We start from the raw sequence: 18,945 nt of genomic DNA, 5'->3' as shown, positions 1-18,945 counted from the left end.
CCTCGATCTTTCTGCATTGTTACTTTTTATTCCTTCTGCATCCGTTCATTTCCCTTATCTTTGCTTTTTCCATCTCCTACGTGTCACTGACCCACGGCCCACACAACTTTCCTCACGTCAACATTTTCCTTGGTTAACAAAAACCTTTAGTTAACCCTCTTTCTTTCCGAGTTGCACTCTCAGTTCTTCTTCTTCCATCTGCACCTGTTTCCTATGTGCATCTTACACAGTTTCACTTCCTGTTACTTCCCATACTGACTGCTTGGACAGATGATCTCATATCCATCACCATCTTGGAGACATGATGTCTGTTCTAATGACCTTATGTCTTGGTTACCTCTGCTCTCCTTGACCCTTCACCTACCATCTACCTCCAAAACAACATCAGTGACCTTTAGTTACAGTTACACATTTTACACCATTTCAAGTTCAATGTCAAAATCACATTTATAACCTTTTAGTTTCTCTGATTTAGCATTCATTTATCATTTTATAATAACCATTACTTATTAGTTACCCTTATTATAATCATGATGTGTTATTACAGACATTTCTGAAAATAAACCAAGAATAATCCATTATTCTAATTATTTGACACCATGTTAAAGTTACTTGTTTCACCTGTAAGTACTTCCATAAGTTTAAGAGTAAGTGCAAATATTCTTATAATCAAACCAACATCAACCACTGCTTAAACCAATATTAATTATTGGTTTAATCATAAGTTATCATTATTAATTTAAGTATTTTACTCTGGGTTTTATCCAATTACTCAAAATGTCTAGATTTTATTCTTTAAACCTTTAATGCTCAAAATGAGCAGTCTGAACTATTTTAATCACTGCAGGCTGGAAACTTCCTCTTTTTCCAGGAAACCTGCTTTTCCTGTTCCATGACTCTCTTTCTGCCTGATTATGATTTTTTATGATTAAATAGAAAAAAGTAGAATTAAAGCAAAGTTTGCAGGACACAATAACAACACACACAACCAGATTAATTTTATTACCGTCTGACTATACTGTTGGGTCTTGATGTCACCTGTGTAATCAGTTTTAAAGATAACTTTATTTATTGTTATTATTAAACTAAAATCTCCAGCATGGGGAAGTGGGCTGAGCTCGACTTTTCTCGACAGCGTGTTTTTCTGGTAACCAAGTGCCGCAGAGTAAATGTCTGACATTTAGCATTGCAAAATTTACCAAATGTAAAATTTCTTGTGTCTAAGCAGATTGGCAGCATTTCAAAATAGCTTACGTTTTATGAACACTAACATTACGTGTTGGTAGTTTGGTGTTAAGAGATGAGTGTTTTTTTTCTAGTAACGAACTGCCACGAAGTATAAATCTGATTTTTACTTTCGTGTTGAATGTATGTTTTATGATACTGTATATTCACTACCAATGACAAAAAAAAAAAAAAAAAAAACATTTTCACTTTGAGTAATATAAGATAAGTAGAATACAAAAGAGCAGAAGAAATCTCAAGTTTTTTCAACAATAATATTTGCTGTTAATCTGTTGCTAAGAGACGAGCGCGTTTTCCGGTAACCAACTGCCACAAAGTAAACGTCTGATTTTTATTTTTGCAAAATCTAACCAGCTGTAAATGTCTTGTGTCTAAGCAGATAAGCAGTATTCCAAAAGAGCATATGTTTTATAAACAATAATTAAATCGGTGTTAAGAAATTAGCTCTTTTTTTCCGGTAACGAACTGCCACGAAGTATAAATCTGATTTTTAATTTTGTATTCAATGTCTGTTTTATAATATATTTACTACCAATGACAAAAAAACAAAACATCTTTACTCTTTCCTGAAAAATTCACCAACTGCACAATTCTTGTTAAGTAATGAAAGTTCTGTAGTATTTCAATAGAGCAGAAAAAAATCTTATGTTTTTTGAACACTAACAATATTTGTTGTAATCTGTTGCTAAGAGATGAGCACGTTTTCTGGTAACCAACTGCCACAAAGTAAACATCCGATTTTTACATTTGTGTTGAATGTCTGTTTTATAATATATTCACCACCAATGACCAAAAAAAAAAAAAAAAAGGACTTTCACTTTTCTGAAAAATGAATGTAAGTTAAGTAGTATTAGAGCAGAAAAAATCTTATATTTTCTGAACAATAACAATATTTGTTGTTAAAACTACACTCAAAAAATGAGCTCATGGAATTGTAGAACAAAGTAAATGGAGATATCAAACATAACACACTTTAGTAAGTTTAACTTATGTTTTTCTGACTTGTTAAAGTCACAAAAACTAGTTTTTTGATGCAACAGTATGGTGTGCTACAATCTTTTACCAGTTTATCTGTGATGCTGTGTTTTATTGGTATTAGCTGTTTTTGTCCCACAAAATAATATTACAAAGTATTTTTGATTCGGTTTACTAAATACTGTCAAGTTCCTTTTATATACTCAGTTTTGTGGAATTTGTTGACATAACTGTACTAAGTAAACTGAACGCGTTATTTTATTTTATTTTTTTATTTTGAGTGTATCTTGTTAAAACTGTTTCACTGTGAAGGGTGTGACATACAATTTTACACATTTAGAAACCCACAGAAAGTTGTGTATGGCAAAAGTGTTTACCACATACCTCCACTGCTGTCGATCCAGTGAAACACACGAGTCTTTCAGCAGAATGATTACTGAACTCCTGCCTTGTACCCAACTTCACTCCTGATCAATAGACTCCTTTCTCTTTTATACTCAAATGAGAAAGCTACATCTGACGCTCCTTCTGTGCTGTGTAGTTATGATGAATGTGGATCTGCTGTTTGATATACAGCCGTTAGGCGTTGCAGTGAGTGTTCAGGTCAATTCTGGTGGTAAGTTTGAGGAGACGGTGGGAAGAGGATGAAACGGCTCACTAATAATACTGTCGGCTTGGATTGCAGCTCAATAGAAGAAGACAAAGTCATCTGTGTACTCTATGACTGATGGGGGATGTAGATGTCGAGGTTTTGCATTCATGTAGGTGGCTACAAAATTGTACTGTCTCATACATAACTAGACCAAAATGGGCATAAAACAAAGTTGAGATTTTGTTTTGATATTTAAAAGTCACATATTTAAACCACATCAGCCTAAATGTGCAATTTCTTCAAACAGTCACCCTGCCCAGACATTTTAACTACAACCTTAAATCAAGACAGTAACTACTTGGTTTCCTAGTTCATAGAAAGACATGAGATCAGCTTTGCAACAACTGACTTTAGACTGTTTAAATGAGACTGCAAATCAAAGTTTAAATAACATCTTTCTGAGGCAGTGAAAAATGTTGATGTTGCTGAACAACTTCTTAAGACTCAGATTTATTTAGTTTTGCTAAAGATGTGCGAAAAATGTTCAAATTAATTATCTTTTTATTGGGGTGGCGCAATCTAGCACTGATAAAGCTCAGAAAAATACAACCTTCAAAATTCAATTTTGAATTTACTCACTTGGTGAAAAAGAAACCTCTGTGAAGAGATAATTTGTTTTTAGCAAAACTGTTGCCATGCGTTTTTGCTCCCATAACAGTTCTTGTCAAAAAAAAATTCATCTGAAGCAGTTTTTCCACGACTTCCTCTTCCATACGGATATGAATATAAGGCGGTACAGAGGCACATGTCTCTTTGCCCCACTTAAAAATTGATCAAATAAGAAAACATGCCATTCAAGTGGAGCTCAGATGTGCGCTGATCTCCAGAAGTTGGACATTACTTAAAAATAGCTACTTGCCCAAGCTTGAGCAGCATGATAAAAACACAAATTTCACTATATTTAAAAGCAAATCTAAGTAATAAACCACCGCAAAACACCTCAAGTCAAAGCAGTAATTAAATTAAAAGGATTAATTGAAAAAAAGAGCCCCCTGTAACCTCTGATAGAGGACTTATGATGTTGTGGTTTTATTTATCTTCCAAAGGCCATGAATCCTTAAATTTAGTGCACTGTACATATTCTTTAAAAAGTTTGGAATTTGCATTAATATGTTCAAAGTCTTAAAAAATATTTTATATCTAGTTAAAAACAGCCAAAGTAAAAAAAAAAAAAAATAGAAAAAAAAAGGGAGAACAAATAGGCTCTTCTTTTGCAGACTTTGTACTTTCTACTGGAATAAAAGGTGAATTATAGTTGCAGAAGTTCGAAGGCAGGAAACACTGGGCTCAATATGAAAACTGTGCCGGAAGCTTGGAAAGCACATCAAACGCTTCATCTATTTTAGTCACAGCAATAAGATAGGTTTGCTTGAGCTTATTTGTGCCACTCTTGGAAATAAAGATAAACAAAAAGTATATTAAGCTGTTGCCATCTACTTCTGGCTGTGCAATAAACCTGAAATTGTCTAAAAGTGCTTAATGCACCCACTCCAACTTTGACACTTTATTAGTTTGAAGGAAAAAGAAATGAACTCAATTTGGCTGTCATTGTCGAAATATTTCTTTTATTCACAATTCGTGCAATGTGTCATTTAACTTTTGATAAATTCAGAAAAGGTTTTTTGGCTAAGATGTTCAGTGATTACCTAGATAAAATTAAATTTATTTTGGCATTGGTGAGGAATGATTAGGATTTTTTTTTTTTTTCCTTTTTTTCCAATTAGTTTTTCTCAAACACCGGTATTAGGTAGTAATGTTACAAAAAAGTTTTTTTCTTGCTTAGGTTTAACTAATCAAACTGTTTTTCTTTTGTTCAACCCAGATAATGCCAAACATATTCTTGGAATGTATTGTTATTGTTTGTAAACATCAGATAAAGAATAAGGTCATCCTTGCTGTGCTGGACAGCATGAAGACCATAGTATTCTTTTATCTTCTGTTTGACTCCACACTTCTGCCTCCATCAAAGAAATGCAACATATTTTTTGTTATTTACCTATACATCTGTATGTTTGTTGGACGTGGAGGTTGAGTTGAAATAGAGCGAACATAGATGGACTTCTGTCTGTATAGTCAGAGGGAAAATTGGAAACCGTATCAGGCAGTAGAAGTCTGATCAATTCATCTCTCGTAACAACAGAGCAAAAGCAAACAAGCAAAAAAAAAAAAAAAAAATGATGACAGAGGCTCAGAAATCTCAACGATGTCACATTTTTCGGTTCGTGCTGTTTGACTGCACAGCAGTGTAACGTTCCAGAGTCTGTTCTGCAGGCACGTTTGGGAAAAAGACAACTCTCCGATCAACGTGCAAGCCATCCCCCGAATGCGCCTGGACGCCGACGGCACCCTGCACATCTCCCAGACCTGGTCGGGCGACATCGGCACGTACACGTGCAGAGTCACCTCGGTCGGAGGCAACGACTCCCGCAGCGCTTACCTCGGTGTCAGGTGAGCCCCTCCCTCTTCCCCATCTCTCCTTATCTTTTCCTCCTTACACTCTTGTCGTCAAAATTCTTTGATGTGAAGTAGCAGAAAGGAACATGTCCCCGACACCCCACTGTCCTGCCTGTTCTTATCGACACCTCTGACTCATTTCCACTTAAATGACGCCTTCTCTTCCTCACCTCCCTTGTCCTCATTCTCACCTGACACTCTGCAGCCCCTGGTGGACACCCCCCCCCCCCCCACTTCTTCTTCTTTTTTTTTTTTCCCTTCCCCTATACTGTACTGTACTATTTTTTTTTTTCTTTTTGTAAAGTCTTATTATTCCCCATCATTTCACCGGTGAGTCACTGCAGTAAGGTTAAACTGAATATGAATGTGACTGTTTCTGTCTTCATCGCTCTACTGTCTCCCTTGTTGGCTTACCGCTTTTACTCTGAGTTACTATCCGTCCGTCGCTTTAAGGTTTATATATGAATCCGTCTGCGCTTATCTGAATTTATGCCTGAATGAATTAATGATCCTCGGCTTTAGCTTCATTTTTTCATGTCTTTGTCTGTGCATTTTCCTCCTATCCGTCTCCTAATGCCATTCGATCCGTTTCCCGTCCCGACCTCCGGTAATATCCATCTCGCTTTGTTTGCCTGCGTGTCCATCTTGACAAGGAATCGTCTTTGCCGTCTTGTCAAGTCACATTTCATCACCTTTCTGAACTGACGTCTCTGTTGCGAAAGATTTGACTCTCTCTTCGGGCGTCTACAGGAGATGTAGGCAGCGAAGCAAACTGCTCTGATAGACAGATTTCTTTTATTTATCAAAGTTGTCCTCTGATCTCTCTCCCCCCTGTGCAGGCAGCTCCCACACACCCCCGAGAACCCCTCTGCAGTGCTGAGCAAGTCTGAAAAAAGAGCCATAGACCTGGCCTGGGCCAAGCCTTTTGATGGGAACAGTCCTCTCATACGCTATATCCTGGAGGTTTCTGAAAACAGTAAGCCTCTACCGGTCCACTTCTGTACTCTCCTCAAAGTTCACTTCTCCTCGTGTCAGTTTACCTCTAAATTATTTATTCTGACTTGGGTTTGGGGGAAGAGGGAACTTGACACGTGGGATCATTGATGCAGACTTGAAAAGATAGAAAATGTTTCACTTTTGGGTCTGGGTGTTTCGTGTGGATTTCCGTGCACGGAGAGACAGACTCCCGCGGTGTTTTTTTTTTTTTTTTTTTGCTTTGACGTTTAAATGTAAAATAAATCCTGCGAAGGATTTTATGAGTGGCTCAAATAAAATTTGAAGGATAACTAATTAGGATTATTCTGGACGTTTCTAACACTGTCCTCCTGTTAATACTGGAAGCAGTGGTAGAATCTCACTCTGTCCTTTTTTCTTTTAAATCAACCTCTAATTTGAGTGCAGTTATGCAGTGGGAAAAACATCCCACTTACAGAAAAAAAATATTAATTACAATGAGTACTACTGAATGAATACCATTGCTGCACTTATTGTTTCACAAGTTATTTAAGTTAATACAAAAAAAAAAAAAAATCTTGCAACTTCCCATTTCTTTAGCGTGTAAAAATGACTTAACACAATGGCCAAATTCTCTTCAAAATGAGGAGAAAAAACAGTGGAACATGCCGATCAAATGACACAGATTGGTGCTGAGCTACATAAATCAGGAAACAGTTCAAAGAAAATGGCTGCTGGGTACTACACTTTAGTTTACACAGCTGTAATTAAAAAGTCTAAAACAACTGGAATTGTAATAAATGAGACCCAATTTTATCCAAACGGCACAGTGAGAAGGATGGCTAGGAAGGCCTCTGTGGGAGAACTATGGCAAAGAGTGACATTCCTGTAGCAGAAAGATTTGATATCACTGTGAGCTTGATATAAGTTAGATGCATTTCAGTGGAGGATGATAAAACAAGTTTATCAGATGTGACCCACCTGTTTAGCTTATTTTATCAACTTATATTCAATCGAACGGGGAATGTTTGCGTTAGGGTTGATATGATTCTACTGCAGTAAATGATTAATTTATTTTAATTTTGCACGTCTAAGCAAAGATGCACACAAGTGTGGAGGCTGCTCCATGTCGTTTAAAGTAGATTTAGTAGAGCTCAAAACTGCCAATATAACACAATTAGTCATAATTGTTTGTTTTTTTTCCTTTTTAAATTACTGAAAATGTTTTAGCTGATTGGCACAGTGGAAATGAATGTGTGTGTTTGCGCGCTGTCATGTGGATTGTGTTTTTCCATTTTCTCTGCTCTAGACGCTCCCTGGGCCATCCTGCTGGCCAATATTGAACCAGAGTCCACAGCGGTGACAGTGAATGGCTTGATCCCGGCCCGCTCCTATCAGTTCCGCCTCTGTGCCGTTAATGATGTCGGGAAGGGGCAGTTCAGTAAGGAGACTGACCGGTGAGTGAAGGACAGACCTTTATCTGTTCATCAGCATTCTCCTTTTTACTAGAACAAACACTGGACAAATCATAAAGTACAATTTTTCTATAGGGTAGGGGGGGACCTCATCACGATGCTGTACTTTTAAACGCATTTTAAAGGATACTTTATTGTTAAGAAATTCAAAAGTATTACCCGTCTTCAAGCGTCTCTGCAATCCTGGTAGCTGTGCCAAGTGAAAGCATAACAGCACTTCTGAATCGGTATTTGGTATGTGCTTCCCCTTTTTGGGGGTCATGGTTTTAGCAGAAACAAACACATACCAAAGACTTTGCTTCTTTTGAACAAACACCAAGAAAATGAAAGAGACACAAAAACAAGCTACCTTTGATAGTTAGGATGGACAGACAGACGGACGGATGGAGGGAAGGAGGGAAGCACAGATGGACGGGTGGAACATTGTGACGACCATATTGCTTATTACCTCAGCTTCTTCATCTATTCTTTCTTTTTCTTCTTTGCAGTGTTCCTTCTGGTATTTATCTGGTTCAGCATCTTGACCACAAAAAAAATAGTCATAAAGAATAACACTGGCATACGAAATTTACATGGTTGCCACTTAAGATAAATCCCACCAAATTTTGCTTCCAAGCTGTGCTTTTGCCGCTGTGACATTGGACACGTTGATATTTACATGCTGTCAGATGGAGGGATGTTTCCTTTGAGCGATATCGCCGCCACAGAAAAAGCTGATTTTCCTTTTCAAAAATCTACACCAGTGGAGTCAATAACTGCGGAGGCCGCCGTGTCTACGTCATCTTGAAGCCCCTTTGCCTTGTGGCTGCTGTGTTAAGATACGATGTTTTGCTCATACCGAGGCGCTTCCAAATAAACCTTACTGTTACATTCATGCAGTTACGAAACGATCCGGGTCTGAGGCGACATCAGCATCGTCATCTCTGTTTCTTCACATAACCGGCTATTCCTCTACCGCTGCCGGTCATGCTTCACCACACTGCCAACTCTCTACCCAGAGGAAACCCGTAGGTGGCGGGGAAAGGGCTCTGTTCCCGTCCGTTACAGTTGGCACAGCACAAAGCCCTCCATGCGTCCAGTTGGCCGCTGTTAATTGTCTCATTCCTTTCTGTTATTTCCATCCCAGGCACAGCAGAGTCTTTGTGAGGGGGGGAGGGAGGGGGCTCTGCGTTTGTTGGTGGCATTACAAATACTAGGAAGCATCAGTAGACACCTTTAAGCAAATGAATTTACATAATTGACAGCTTGATTTTGAAGGATCTGATGGCAATCTTCTCTCTGTCATCTTCTCTTCTTTATGTGTGTATGTGATCTTCAGCGTGTCTCTCCCAGAGGAGCCCCCCAGTGCCCCTCCTCAGAATGTCATTGCCAGCGGCAGGACCAACCAGTCCATCATGATCCAGTGGCAGCCTCCGCCCGAAAGCCACCAGAACGGCATCCTCAGGGGCTACATCGTCCGGTAAACCCCACCCCCTGCCCACCACCACCCTTATACATGCCTTTGTCTTCTTTGCCTGTTTTCCCACATTCTTGGGACTCTTCTTTAACAAAGTCTGATAAACAGACTCTGTTCAAATCTATATATAGTACATCGCGTCACAGTAGTAGATTACTCTTTCCCCATGAAACCCACTTGTCTCTGTTAACAAAGCAACTTGAAAAATATTTTATCTGACGCACAACCAACCTTTAATTACTGGGCTGACTTGAGCAAGCATTGTGACTCTAATAGACAGAGTATGCAATGAGCCAAAGTGACTGTAAATCCTCTAAACATATAATTAGCTCGGGTCTCTGTCAGACTTTTTTAGTCATTACATCCAAATGAAACCGCAGGTGATTTCCAGACAAAGTCAAAGCTGCCTGTGGGATTTAAGGTGCCGCTTTGCTGGTGCTTTGTCCCCCTCTAGAAGGAAGACAGGTGTACTGCAGCTGAATACTGTAATGTCTGTGGAGCAAGAAACGTGGGAAAAACAGCCCCACGTTTTTGCCACATCTGTAAATTAGAATATTATGCAAATTATAATTATTACAGGAATTTAATTTAAAAAGTAAAGCTCTTTTATATATTCATTCAACAAAGATTGCTATATTTTAAGTGTTTGATTCTGTTAATCCCAATGAAATATGCCTTACGGCTAAAACCCAAAGAAACGGAAAATGTAGTTTCTCGGAAAATATAAACATTTAAGTAAATAGGTGTAATTAAATTCAGTTACTGAACTGAATTACCGTAGAAAATAACTTTTTTTTTTCTTTTTTTAATTTTCTTATTCATTCAGACGTACCTCCGAATCTTTACGTTCGAACTCTGTAAATTTGTGTTTCAGTTACCGGCTCACTGGGCTACCTGTGGACTATCAGCTCAAGAATATCTCCAGCCCGGATGTGACCACTCTACTCCTGGAAGACCTCATCATCTGGACAAACTATGAGATCGAGGTGGCTGCCTACAACGGGGCAGGTTTGGGTATCTTCAGCCATAAAGTCACAGAGTGGACTCTTCAAGGAGGTAAGGGACTCATCACAAATTAGATGTCTCGGTAAATAGGTTTTACCACAAACCTCTCTTTGGCTGCACCTCAAGAAAATGGACTACTCAGTGAACAATCAAGCAAAGGGATACCTCGGTTATGCTGGTACTGTTAGTAGTGTGGGCAGGTGCTGAGGTTGGATGTTTTCCCACAACACATGTTCTTTCCACTCAAATTTCCACTGATATGCTTCAATACAACACTCAGTTACTATTTTTTTTTTTTTGCTATTGACCTTTTGTGGCTTACCTTCTTGGAGGTCGTTGTACTGTTGTGACTTAAGCAGCCTTACCTAAGATCGTGCAACCCGTTAACATAACCAAAACATAAGATTTGTTTGCTTGAAAAGCTTTTCTGTTGTCCTGTGTAATATTCTATTCTATTGAACTACTGGACTAACTTTTCAAGGATATTCCAATTTGTTGAGATGCAACTTTACATAAAACAAATTTGGAATTTCTCATGTGTAGTAGCTTTAATAGGTTTTGTGTACATATGGCTGAATCTGGCTGCCTATTTTCTAACTACAGGTGTTCTGTACACCTAAAAATCCCTAAGCATCTAAAGCAGTCACAAGTACACCCACAAAGAGCTCTGGTATTAGGTGTGTCAGTGGGAGAGTGATGGCAGTATCTGCCTTGACCCGTGCAGCAGCGATCAATACTGGCAGCAAAACCGATGCGCGCAGACTTTAAACTATTTGTCGAAAGGAACGCTAACACCCTTTTTTTTCCTAATACCTTTCCGATTCTGCCTCTTTCTCCTTTTCTTTTTTCCCCCCCCAATTCTTCTGCTTTCTCTCCATCATCCATCCCAGTCCCAACCATCGCTCCAGGAAATGTGCAGGTCGAGGCGGTCAACTCAACAGCTATCCGTTTTACCTGGACCGCTCCGAACCCTCAGTTTATCAACGGCATCAACCAGGGCTACAAGGTCAGTGGGGCGCCGACAGTGTCCTCACAACGGGCCATCACGTCCACTGACAGAGCTGTCAGGGCAGAACATGCTCTATTACATGTAGGAAGAGGAGGAAAAAAGCCAGAAGGCAAACAATATTCTGCACCAATGAGAACAATGGACTGCTCTTTCCCATTTGTCCAGTTGAAGGTTGTGTTCTCTTTCTCTAGCAGCATTTCTCTGTGACTTACTGCTCGTTTCCCGTCTGCTTTTTGTGTATATCTTGAAGTGTCCGGTGCCGATAGAAAGTTTCTCTTTTATTGCAGATTCAACTAACGCTTAATTTTCTCCGTTTCTTGTCGGTTTTTGATGTGGGTGAAGATGTATGGAGTTTGGTGAAGTTGCTTTTTAAAAGAAAACCACGAATAAAATAAAATAAATGTATTGGACAAACTTAAGCCATTGTCTGTTCTTAAACGTCTAACACTAGTAATTGTAACTTATTGTTACGGAATTGGAAAAAGTAGGTCAATTTTCAGAATGTTTGTTTATTTTACAGAAAAAAAATTGCAGTTTGTTTCTTAGATCAGATTTTAAAGGGTTAACTGAATATGTAGGGGATGAGTGATTAAACAGGCACAGGGGAAGACAGTTTTGGGAGCATTAAGCCCCCCTGACTTACTTCTTTAATAAACATTTGCTTGGCCTAAAAACTGTAAATTAGCCCAAAAGATTAACCACTGGGACTGATTACTGAAATAGCTAATTGGTCAATCCAGTTCCCATTTGTCCCTGTAGTGTGTGCAGCTATCATTTATGGTGACACGATATCCCATCTCTCTTGAGCAAAATCTCATAGAGCTTTACTGCTGTTCCTACGTTCTCCTTCATTCAAAACATCACCGGGGCACTACTCTAAAAATAGACTAAACCAAGATGCCAAATGATCCCTAGAGTCTTTGGCTGTCAGAGTAATTTTCTTTCCCATTGTCTCTCCTCTTGTTTTTTCTAGTTGCTGGCCTGGGAACCTGGCAAAGAAGAAGAGGTTTCTATGGTAACAGTACGAGCAAACTTCCAGGACAGCGTCCACGTGGGATACGTGACAGGTCTGAAGAAGTTCACCGAGTATTTCACCTCGGCGTTGTGCTTCACTACACCTGGAGACGGCCCCCGCAGCCCACCTAAGGCTCTGAAGACTCATGAGGACAGTAAGTAACTTTTCGTCTCACTCTGCCATCCTGGCAAAAGAAATCGGGCATCTTACAGCAACAACATCCTTTGGGCAAGATCTATTATTCATGCAGAATCATGTTGTAGAGATGCTGATAAAAGAAAAAAAAAAGAAAAAAGCGTATTCTGCATCCACCTAGAATCTCCTTAATTGGGATATGACTCTCTTAATAACTAAGCTTTAAAAGCCCATCTGCTTGCTGTTGCTTAGTTTGATTTTGCAGAGCTGGATTTACAATCCAAATGTTGAAGTGTTCAAAAGTAAATGCCGGAGTAAATTATTTGCAGAACTATTTGCCCATTGGCAATGCTCATTATTTTTATTTTTCAAATCAAGCCCCCGGTGCTGTAGGCCACCTGAGCTTTACAGAGATCCTGGATACCTCTCTCAAAGTCAGCTGGAGTGAGCCCAATGAGAAGAATGGAGTTCTAACAGGTAAACTTCCCAATTTTTTTTTTTTTTTTTTACGAGAAATGAAGCAGAAAAGGAAAAAAGAAAATACTGTTTTTATATCTGTCAAAGCTTTGTGGAATGAGGCCAATAACAAGAGCCAACCCTGAGATGGAACTGTGGTAGATTGACCTCATTTATTGTGCTAAGCACATGGGAGCAACAGTAATATTTGTTGTTTATTCTATTTGAGCTGTACGCCTACAACTGCCTTGGCCAGCCTGAAAATATACTTTTACTCTTCCGAGACAATTGTCGGAAATATATTTCAAAACATATTCTGCAAAACAGAAAGTGTTCTCGTCTCCTCGTCTCGGTCATAATAACTCTACCACAAACATGTTAGCTGCAGTAAACATGACGGTTGCATCAATCACTGAGAGGAAAAAAAAAATAAATAAAATAAAATTAAGCCCTTTTGTTGTGCATGATAGAATAATTTATGAGGCATCGCAACCACTAAAGAAAGTCCTCATGAGTTATGTGTTTTCAGGAAGTCACAAACAAAGTCGTGGAAGAATGGTGAGCACTTCTTACATTGTTGGAATAGTTGCATTGCCAGTTTTATGTATGTGTGTGTTTACAGATTTACAGTCTGTTCTCAGGGTGTATGAGACCACACGGCAACAGTGGTGTCTACTGGTTTTCACCATTTTCACTGGGAATAGTTGGAATTAAATAGTTCCAAGTTTTGTGAGTCCACCAAAACATCTTCTGAAGTCAGAATTCTGACTTGGCATATCAGGTGTTCACCGACCCAGACTTCAAAAATGCAATATAGCAGCCTTATGTATAAAACATAATGGAAGATGCAGTAATATACAGAATACATCTGTATATATCTTTACTGAAGAAATAAAGGTATATGTATATGTAAGTGCTGATGTGTTGCTACAGTATTTGATTGCACAAAATCCTTAGAAATTCAGTGATGCTGCTGGTCAACAAACATAAGTAATAAACCGTCTGTTTTTCTTCCGTGGTTAAATTGGGTGAAGTACTATTTTGATAAATAATTTCTGACTTTGCACCATATACGCAACAGATGTACATCAAAAGTTGCATTTTGAAACTTTTTATCATGTTACAACCACAAACCTCAGTGTATTTTTTTAAAGATTTTATATGACAAATCAGCACAAATAGTGTATAATAATAGGAGAAATGAAGATGCTTTTCGATTTCTTTTTCAGCAAATAAAAACACAAAAAGTGGATGGCGTATTTATATTCAGTCCCACGAACTCCAATGCACCTAAATAAAATCAATTGTACAGAATTTGTACCAACTACAACATAGAGTTCATCTATATCTAATGTGGTGTGGTGCAGCTGTTCTGTGAAAGCCTTAGAAGTTTTTTGTTTTTTGTTTTTTCCATTGGAAAGATTTAGTACAGTGTTATTATATAGCATTAAACACCCTCATGGAGCACTGTTCAATCCATCATTTGAAAATAGGAAAGATTGTTCCACCACCTGCAGTTTTACCAACACATGCTTTCCATCTAAACTGGGAAATGACAGCATTAATTAGAGAACCACCAAAGATGCCAGTGGTCACACTGGAAGAGCTGCAGATGTCCTCGGGCCAGGTGAAAAAATCCGACCGGTAAGATAGTGAGAGATAACGGGAAGATGGATGGAGCTAAAATCAAGGCATCCCTTAGACAAAACCAATTAGAGACTGAGAAGAACTTGACACTGGGGCAAAGGTTCTGCTTCCAGATACACAACAGCCCTAAACATAGAGCCAGGGATGGAGGAGTAACTGAAACAAACACATCCTAAAGTTGTCCAACTTTTATTTGTAAGATTATTTCTTTTGTATTTCACAGGAATGCACTACATTTTATTGATCTTCCACATAAAATCCTAATAAAATATGTTAAAGTTTATAGGTGTAATATGATAAAATGTAGGACAATTAAACAGGATAGGAGCACTTTTATTTAAGGACAAATAATAAAACATATACGCATAGTATTATGTACATACCTTAAGAATATACATATTTGAGCATTTTCTTCCAGGACACTTTAATGTGCCGCACAGTCCCAGGAGACAAACACCGACATGCCATGTGAGATTACTGATTTGGCAAGAAATGCTGCTTTAATGCTTTATGCAATCACATGAAAAGAGCTGCTGGCCAAGGAGCAAATTACATTAACTTTGAGAGGTTGAGCGTGTGTGCGTGAGTCTGTGCGGGAGGATGTGTGAGTACGGGGAGGTATAATCACTTGCTGATTAAATTTGCTATATTCAATTTTTGATGAAGTTAATTTAATATTTCTGTTAGCTTTCCCCACAGCAGCGAGCTGAGGGTTGCCATTGTTGTAAAACCACTGCAGAATTTTCACAGCGAGGACTCGTGCTCCGCTTAACCCGTCTCTGCTGCTGCTGTGTCAGGATACCGCATTTCGTGGGAGGAGTTCAACCGGACGAACACGAGAGTCACCCACTACCTGCCAAATGTCACCCTGGAGTACAGGGTCACGGGCCTTACCGCTCTCACTACGTACACTATCGAAGTGGCAGGAATGACCTCCAAGGGCCAAGGCCAGCTGTCCTCCTCTACCATCTCCTCTGGGGTCCCACCAGGTCAGTGACCAAAGATGTAAACGCTGTAATAAATTTATTCTAAAAAAAAACACATTTCATCAATGCTTACTCCTACTAAATGCTTAAAAAATGATCTTTGTCGCCATAGTATGATAGAATAGTTTGGAAATGGCTTTTTGGCCATCTCCAGATTGATGGGAAGCGACCGTTGATTCTCTAAGGTCAGTGCTGAACGTCTTCCACCCAGGCAAACGGGGTTAACCAGCGAACTGTGAAACCTTATAATTTTATGAAGGTGAACGCACTTGCTCGGTTAATCAGGGACATTTTCTCATTGGCTTACATGTGGTTTATATATAAGCTCTTACAGTAAAGTTGGGCTTTGTAAACCTACAACCCAACTCACTCTGTGTTTCGGTTTATCTATTTCCCACAGCACACATTTATTTACTTTAACTACTCGCTTTATTATTGGATCGCGTTATTCTAATAGTAAAAAAAAAAAAGATGTTTTTTCTTGTTGTTTTTTGCAGGAACTTTATGGCACATTTCACTGACTTGTCTTTAAAGTGTCCTCTCATTGCTGGTTTGTAAAACAGACTCCAGTGAACCAGTTTCCATCAGTCTTTAATTTTCGATATTTGGAGAGAGTCCTTTAGAGGAGATTGAATGGTTGCATTTATAGGCTCCGAGGCGTACCCATACTGACAATGACCTGTTATAAAAACGAGGACATGACTTATTTGGCACTCATAAATGCGAGCTGTAGGTGGGGAAAAATACCACGCTGCAAAATAAAACTGAGTAACGTCACACTGCCTTTCTGCCCATTTCTCCGCTCTTGAGCAGTTTGTTCTTGCCCGTCCAAATCCCAATCACAAATTTCAACCAAGCTCAACTAATCCACAGGACAGAATTGCAGGCTTGCTCATTGTAATCAACGAACAGCTTGGAAAGTTTCCCCAACACTTCCTTTTGTTTCAGATTTACTGCTTCACACCGAACCAGGTGAAAGAGCTCCATTTTCGCCTGCTAGCAGACACAATAAATTCTCATTTCTGTCACCCCATTTGGGACAGAACCAAAGAATATGGAATAATTTATATATATATATATATATATATATATATATATATATATATATATATATATATATATATATATATAAATACACACACACACGCACACATCTGGCTCACATACACAAAATATTGGCTCTCATGGGAGGATTAGGGGCAATTACCGTCTTTAATGGCTTCATATTTGCAAACTCTTGAAACAGGAGTACAATGCCAGCGGCAATTACTGGAGCTGCATTCAGACGCCGTACATCTGTGAAATCTGGGAAATGACAGGCTGTTATATTGAGAGCAGACTTCGGTGCAGCAGTTATAGTCCCCAGAATGGCAATTACCCCCATTGTATGTGCATAAAGAAAACGCCGATGTGCCTGCAACTGTACCATAACGATTGAGCTAAAAGCAACCTCAATAATTCGTCATGCAAATAATTTTCAAGGTGGTGATTTTACCACAAGACATATAATCTGCGTTTCATCGGGAGTAAATATACTCGCATTTGAGCAATCTTGTGGGGGGGGGGATGTTAAGTATGCCAAGGGGAGTGATTATATCTTTTATTTTTAATATGAGGGTATTCCTGTATGCCACTGTTTGACGTTAATGTCTTCCTCTAGGATTCATGGAAGCTATATTCTGCTTTGGAATTTCAATATGGAATGGTAAATTTTTTATTTGTCTAGAGGAAAAAAAACAAAAAAACATGAGGCATGAGGAAAGAGTTTGAGTTTCACACGAACCTGCCTAGAGAGAGACAGAACTGAAAACTTTAGACATGGACGCGCACAAAAGTTATCTTTTCAGATTTGTTTTCCGTTCCCGGATTACCCGTCGATAATCCATTTGTATTGTTTATTCAACTCAAGTGTAAACAATCATGGTATCAGATTGAATCAAGTCTCCACGCATCTCCTGTGTAATTGGCTTTTATAGCTTTGTCTCTGTCCGTATGCTGTGTGTAAAACGCTGTTACGAATCTAATTTGACTTTAATGTCTTTGCTGGATTTGGGGGTGTGTAAAATAAATAAAAGTAAGAATAATGGCTGACAAAATTCACTTGTGTTCAGTATTTGTACCGCCACAAGAGGGCAGTGTGGTTGATGAATTTTGCTAATAAGAACCACCTTATATGAAAGGCAGCAAAGGACGAGGTATTAAAAGGGTTTTTTGTTTTCTCTCTCTCTGTTTTCTGTTGTCTTTGCTTTCTCATAGAGCTTCCCGGCCCTCCCACCAATATTGCAATAACCAACATCGGTCCGCGCTCAGTCAACCTGCAGTTCAAACCCGGCTATGACGGAAAAACATCCATTTCCCGTTGGCTGGTAGAAGCCCAGGTGAGCCAAGCTTAAAGCTGCAAATCAAGAATAAACCCTCCAAAAGACAAACATCATGCATGATTATCTTTTCCCCAATATATGCAGAGCTTGGTAAAATATTTTCACCTTCTGCATCAATTTTTTTTAATTATATATTTTCATGCAACAGCCACCGTCTTCAGCATATCTTATTGAGATTTATTTGATAGACCAATTACATAGTTACTAATAATTTTGAAGTTGGTGGAAATCTGAACTGCTCTCGTGTGACTTTTCTAAATAAAATCTAGGGCAAACAACTTCCTTAGCAGTATCAGTTAGTTAATAGAGTATTTACAGTTGCTTCCCCTATTCCTTGTAACAGCCTACAAATATACAGTGCTCAGTCAGGAAAGCTCTTTAAAAGTCCAATAAAGATTCACTCTTTATTGGACTTTCAAAATCAGCTTGTATAAAAGCTGATTTTATACAAGCTGATTTTGAATCATTCTCCTAAATAGTTGTAGAGATTTTCTTTTTTATTTAATTTTTTAATAGCTCTTGACTATTTTTTTACTGGACTTGCAATATGTTTTTTTTTTTGTTGCTCTTTTCTATGATTTTTTTTTTTTTTTAACAGATTTTGTTTTGTGTTTCTTTCTTTGGTATCTTGCTAATACATGTTGTTGTGTCTGGCTTAGAATGGTTTTAAATGTGCTATACAAATTAAGTTGGCATTGACCTGTCAATACGGCTGTTATATAAAAGGCGTCAGAGCTCTAAGTGTAACTTTAATGCAGAGTTATGACAAAATGTCCTGTTACCTGAAAATGGACAAATCAATCCTGACGATCCTGGTTTTTCTTCACACAATTCGGGTCGTGAGAAAATGTGTATAGTTTGGGTACAAGCCACGTAAAGGACAGAGCAAACATATAGCAGGTTTTCTCATCATATCAGACCAATACTCAGCACTTTGACCTACATGCAAAATGCTATGTGTGGTGAAACTGTTTGCAGGAAGATGGCTGGATGTAAACGTAGGGCAATCATATAAGAAATCTTTTTTTGGGGGCTGCAAAATAATTGTGCCTGGGCTTGAGGTTTACCTTCCAATAGGACATATAAACGCACAGCCAGAG

General features: G+C 38.6%; 1 protein-coding gene across 1 annotated transcript in view; it reads left to right on the top strand.

Moving 5' to 3' along the window:
- Positions 1–18,945, top strand: part of sdk2b (sidekick cell adhesion molecule 2b) — a 311,947-nt gene that overhangs the window by 252,596 nt on the left and 40,406 nt on the right. The window contains exons 13-22 of the mRNA XM_088000977.1: positions 5,144–5,320; positions 6,166–6,302; positions 7,590–7,737; positions 9,074–9,214; positions 10,086–10,267; positions 11,107–11,222; positions 12,199–12,394; positions 12,754–12,852; positions 15,276–15,467; positions 17,721–17,842. Coding sequence (XP_087857103.1) covers positions 5,144–5,320; positions 6,166–6,302; positions 7,590–7,737; positions 9,074–9,214; positions 10,086–10,267; positions 11,107–11,222; positions 12,199–12,394; positions 12,754–12,852; positions 15,276–15,467; positions 17,721–17,842 — 1,510 coding nt within the window. The remainder of the gene's footprint in view (positions 1–5,143; positions 5,321–6,165; positions 6,303–7,589; positions 7,738–9,073; positions 9,215–10,085; positions 10,268–11,106; positions 11,223–12,198; positions 12,395–12,753; positions 12,853–15,275; positions 15,468–17,720; positions 17,843–18,945) is intronic.

This window comes from Poecilia mexicana, unplaced genomic scaffold (assembly GCF_051168715.1).
Source record: "Poecilia mexicana isolate PSO_F unplaced genomic scaffold, ASM5116871v1 scaffold_19, whole genome shotgun sequence".
Lineage (NCBI taxonomy): Eukaryota > Metazoa > Chordata > Actinopteri > Cyprinodontiformes > Poeciliidae > Poecilia > Poecilia mexicana.
The sequence above is the reverse complement of the archived record's forward strand: the minus strand, read 5'-3'. Positions and strand labels throughout refer to the sequence as shown.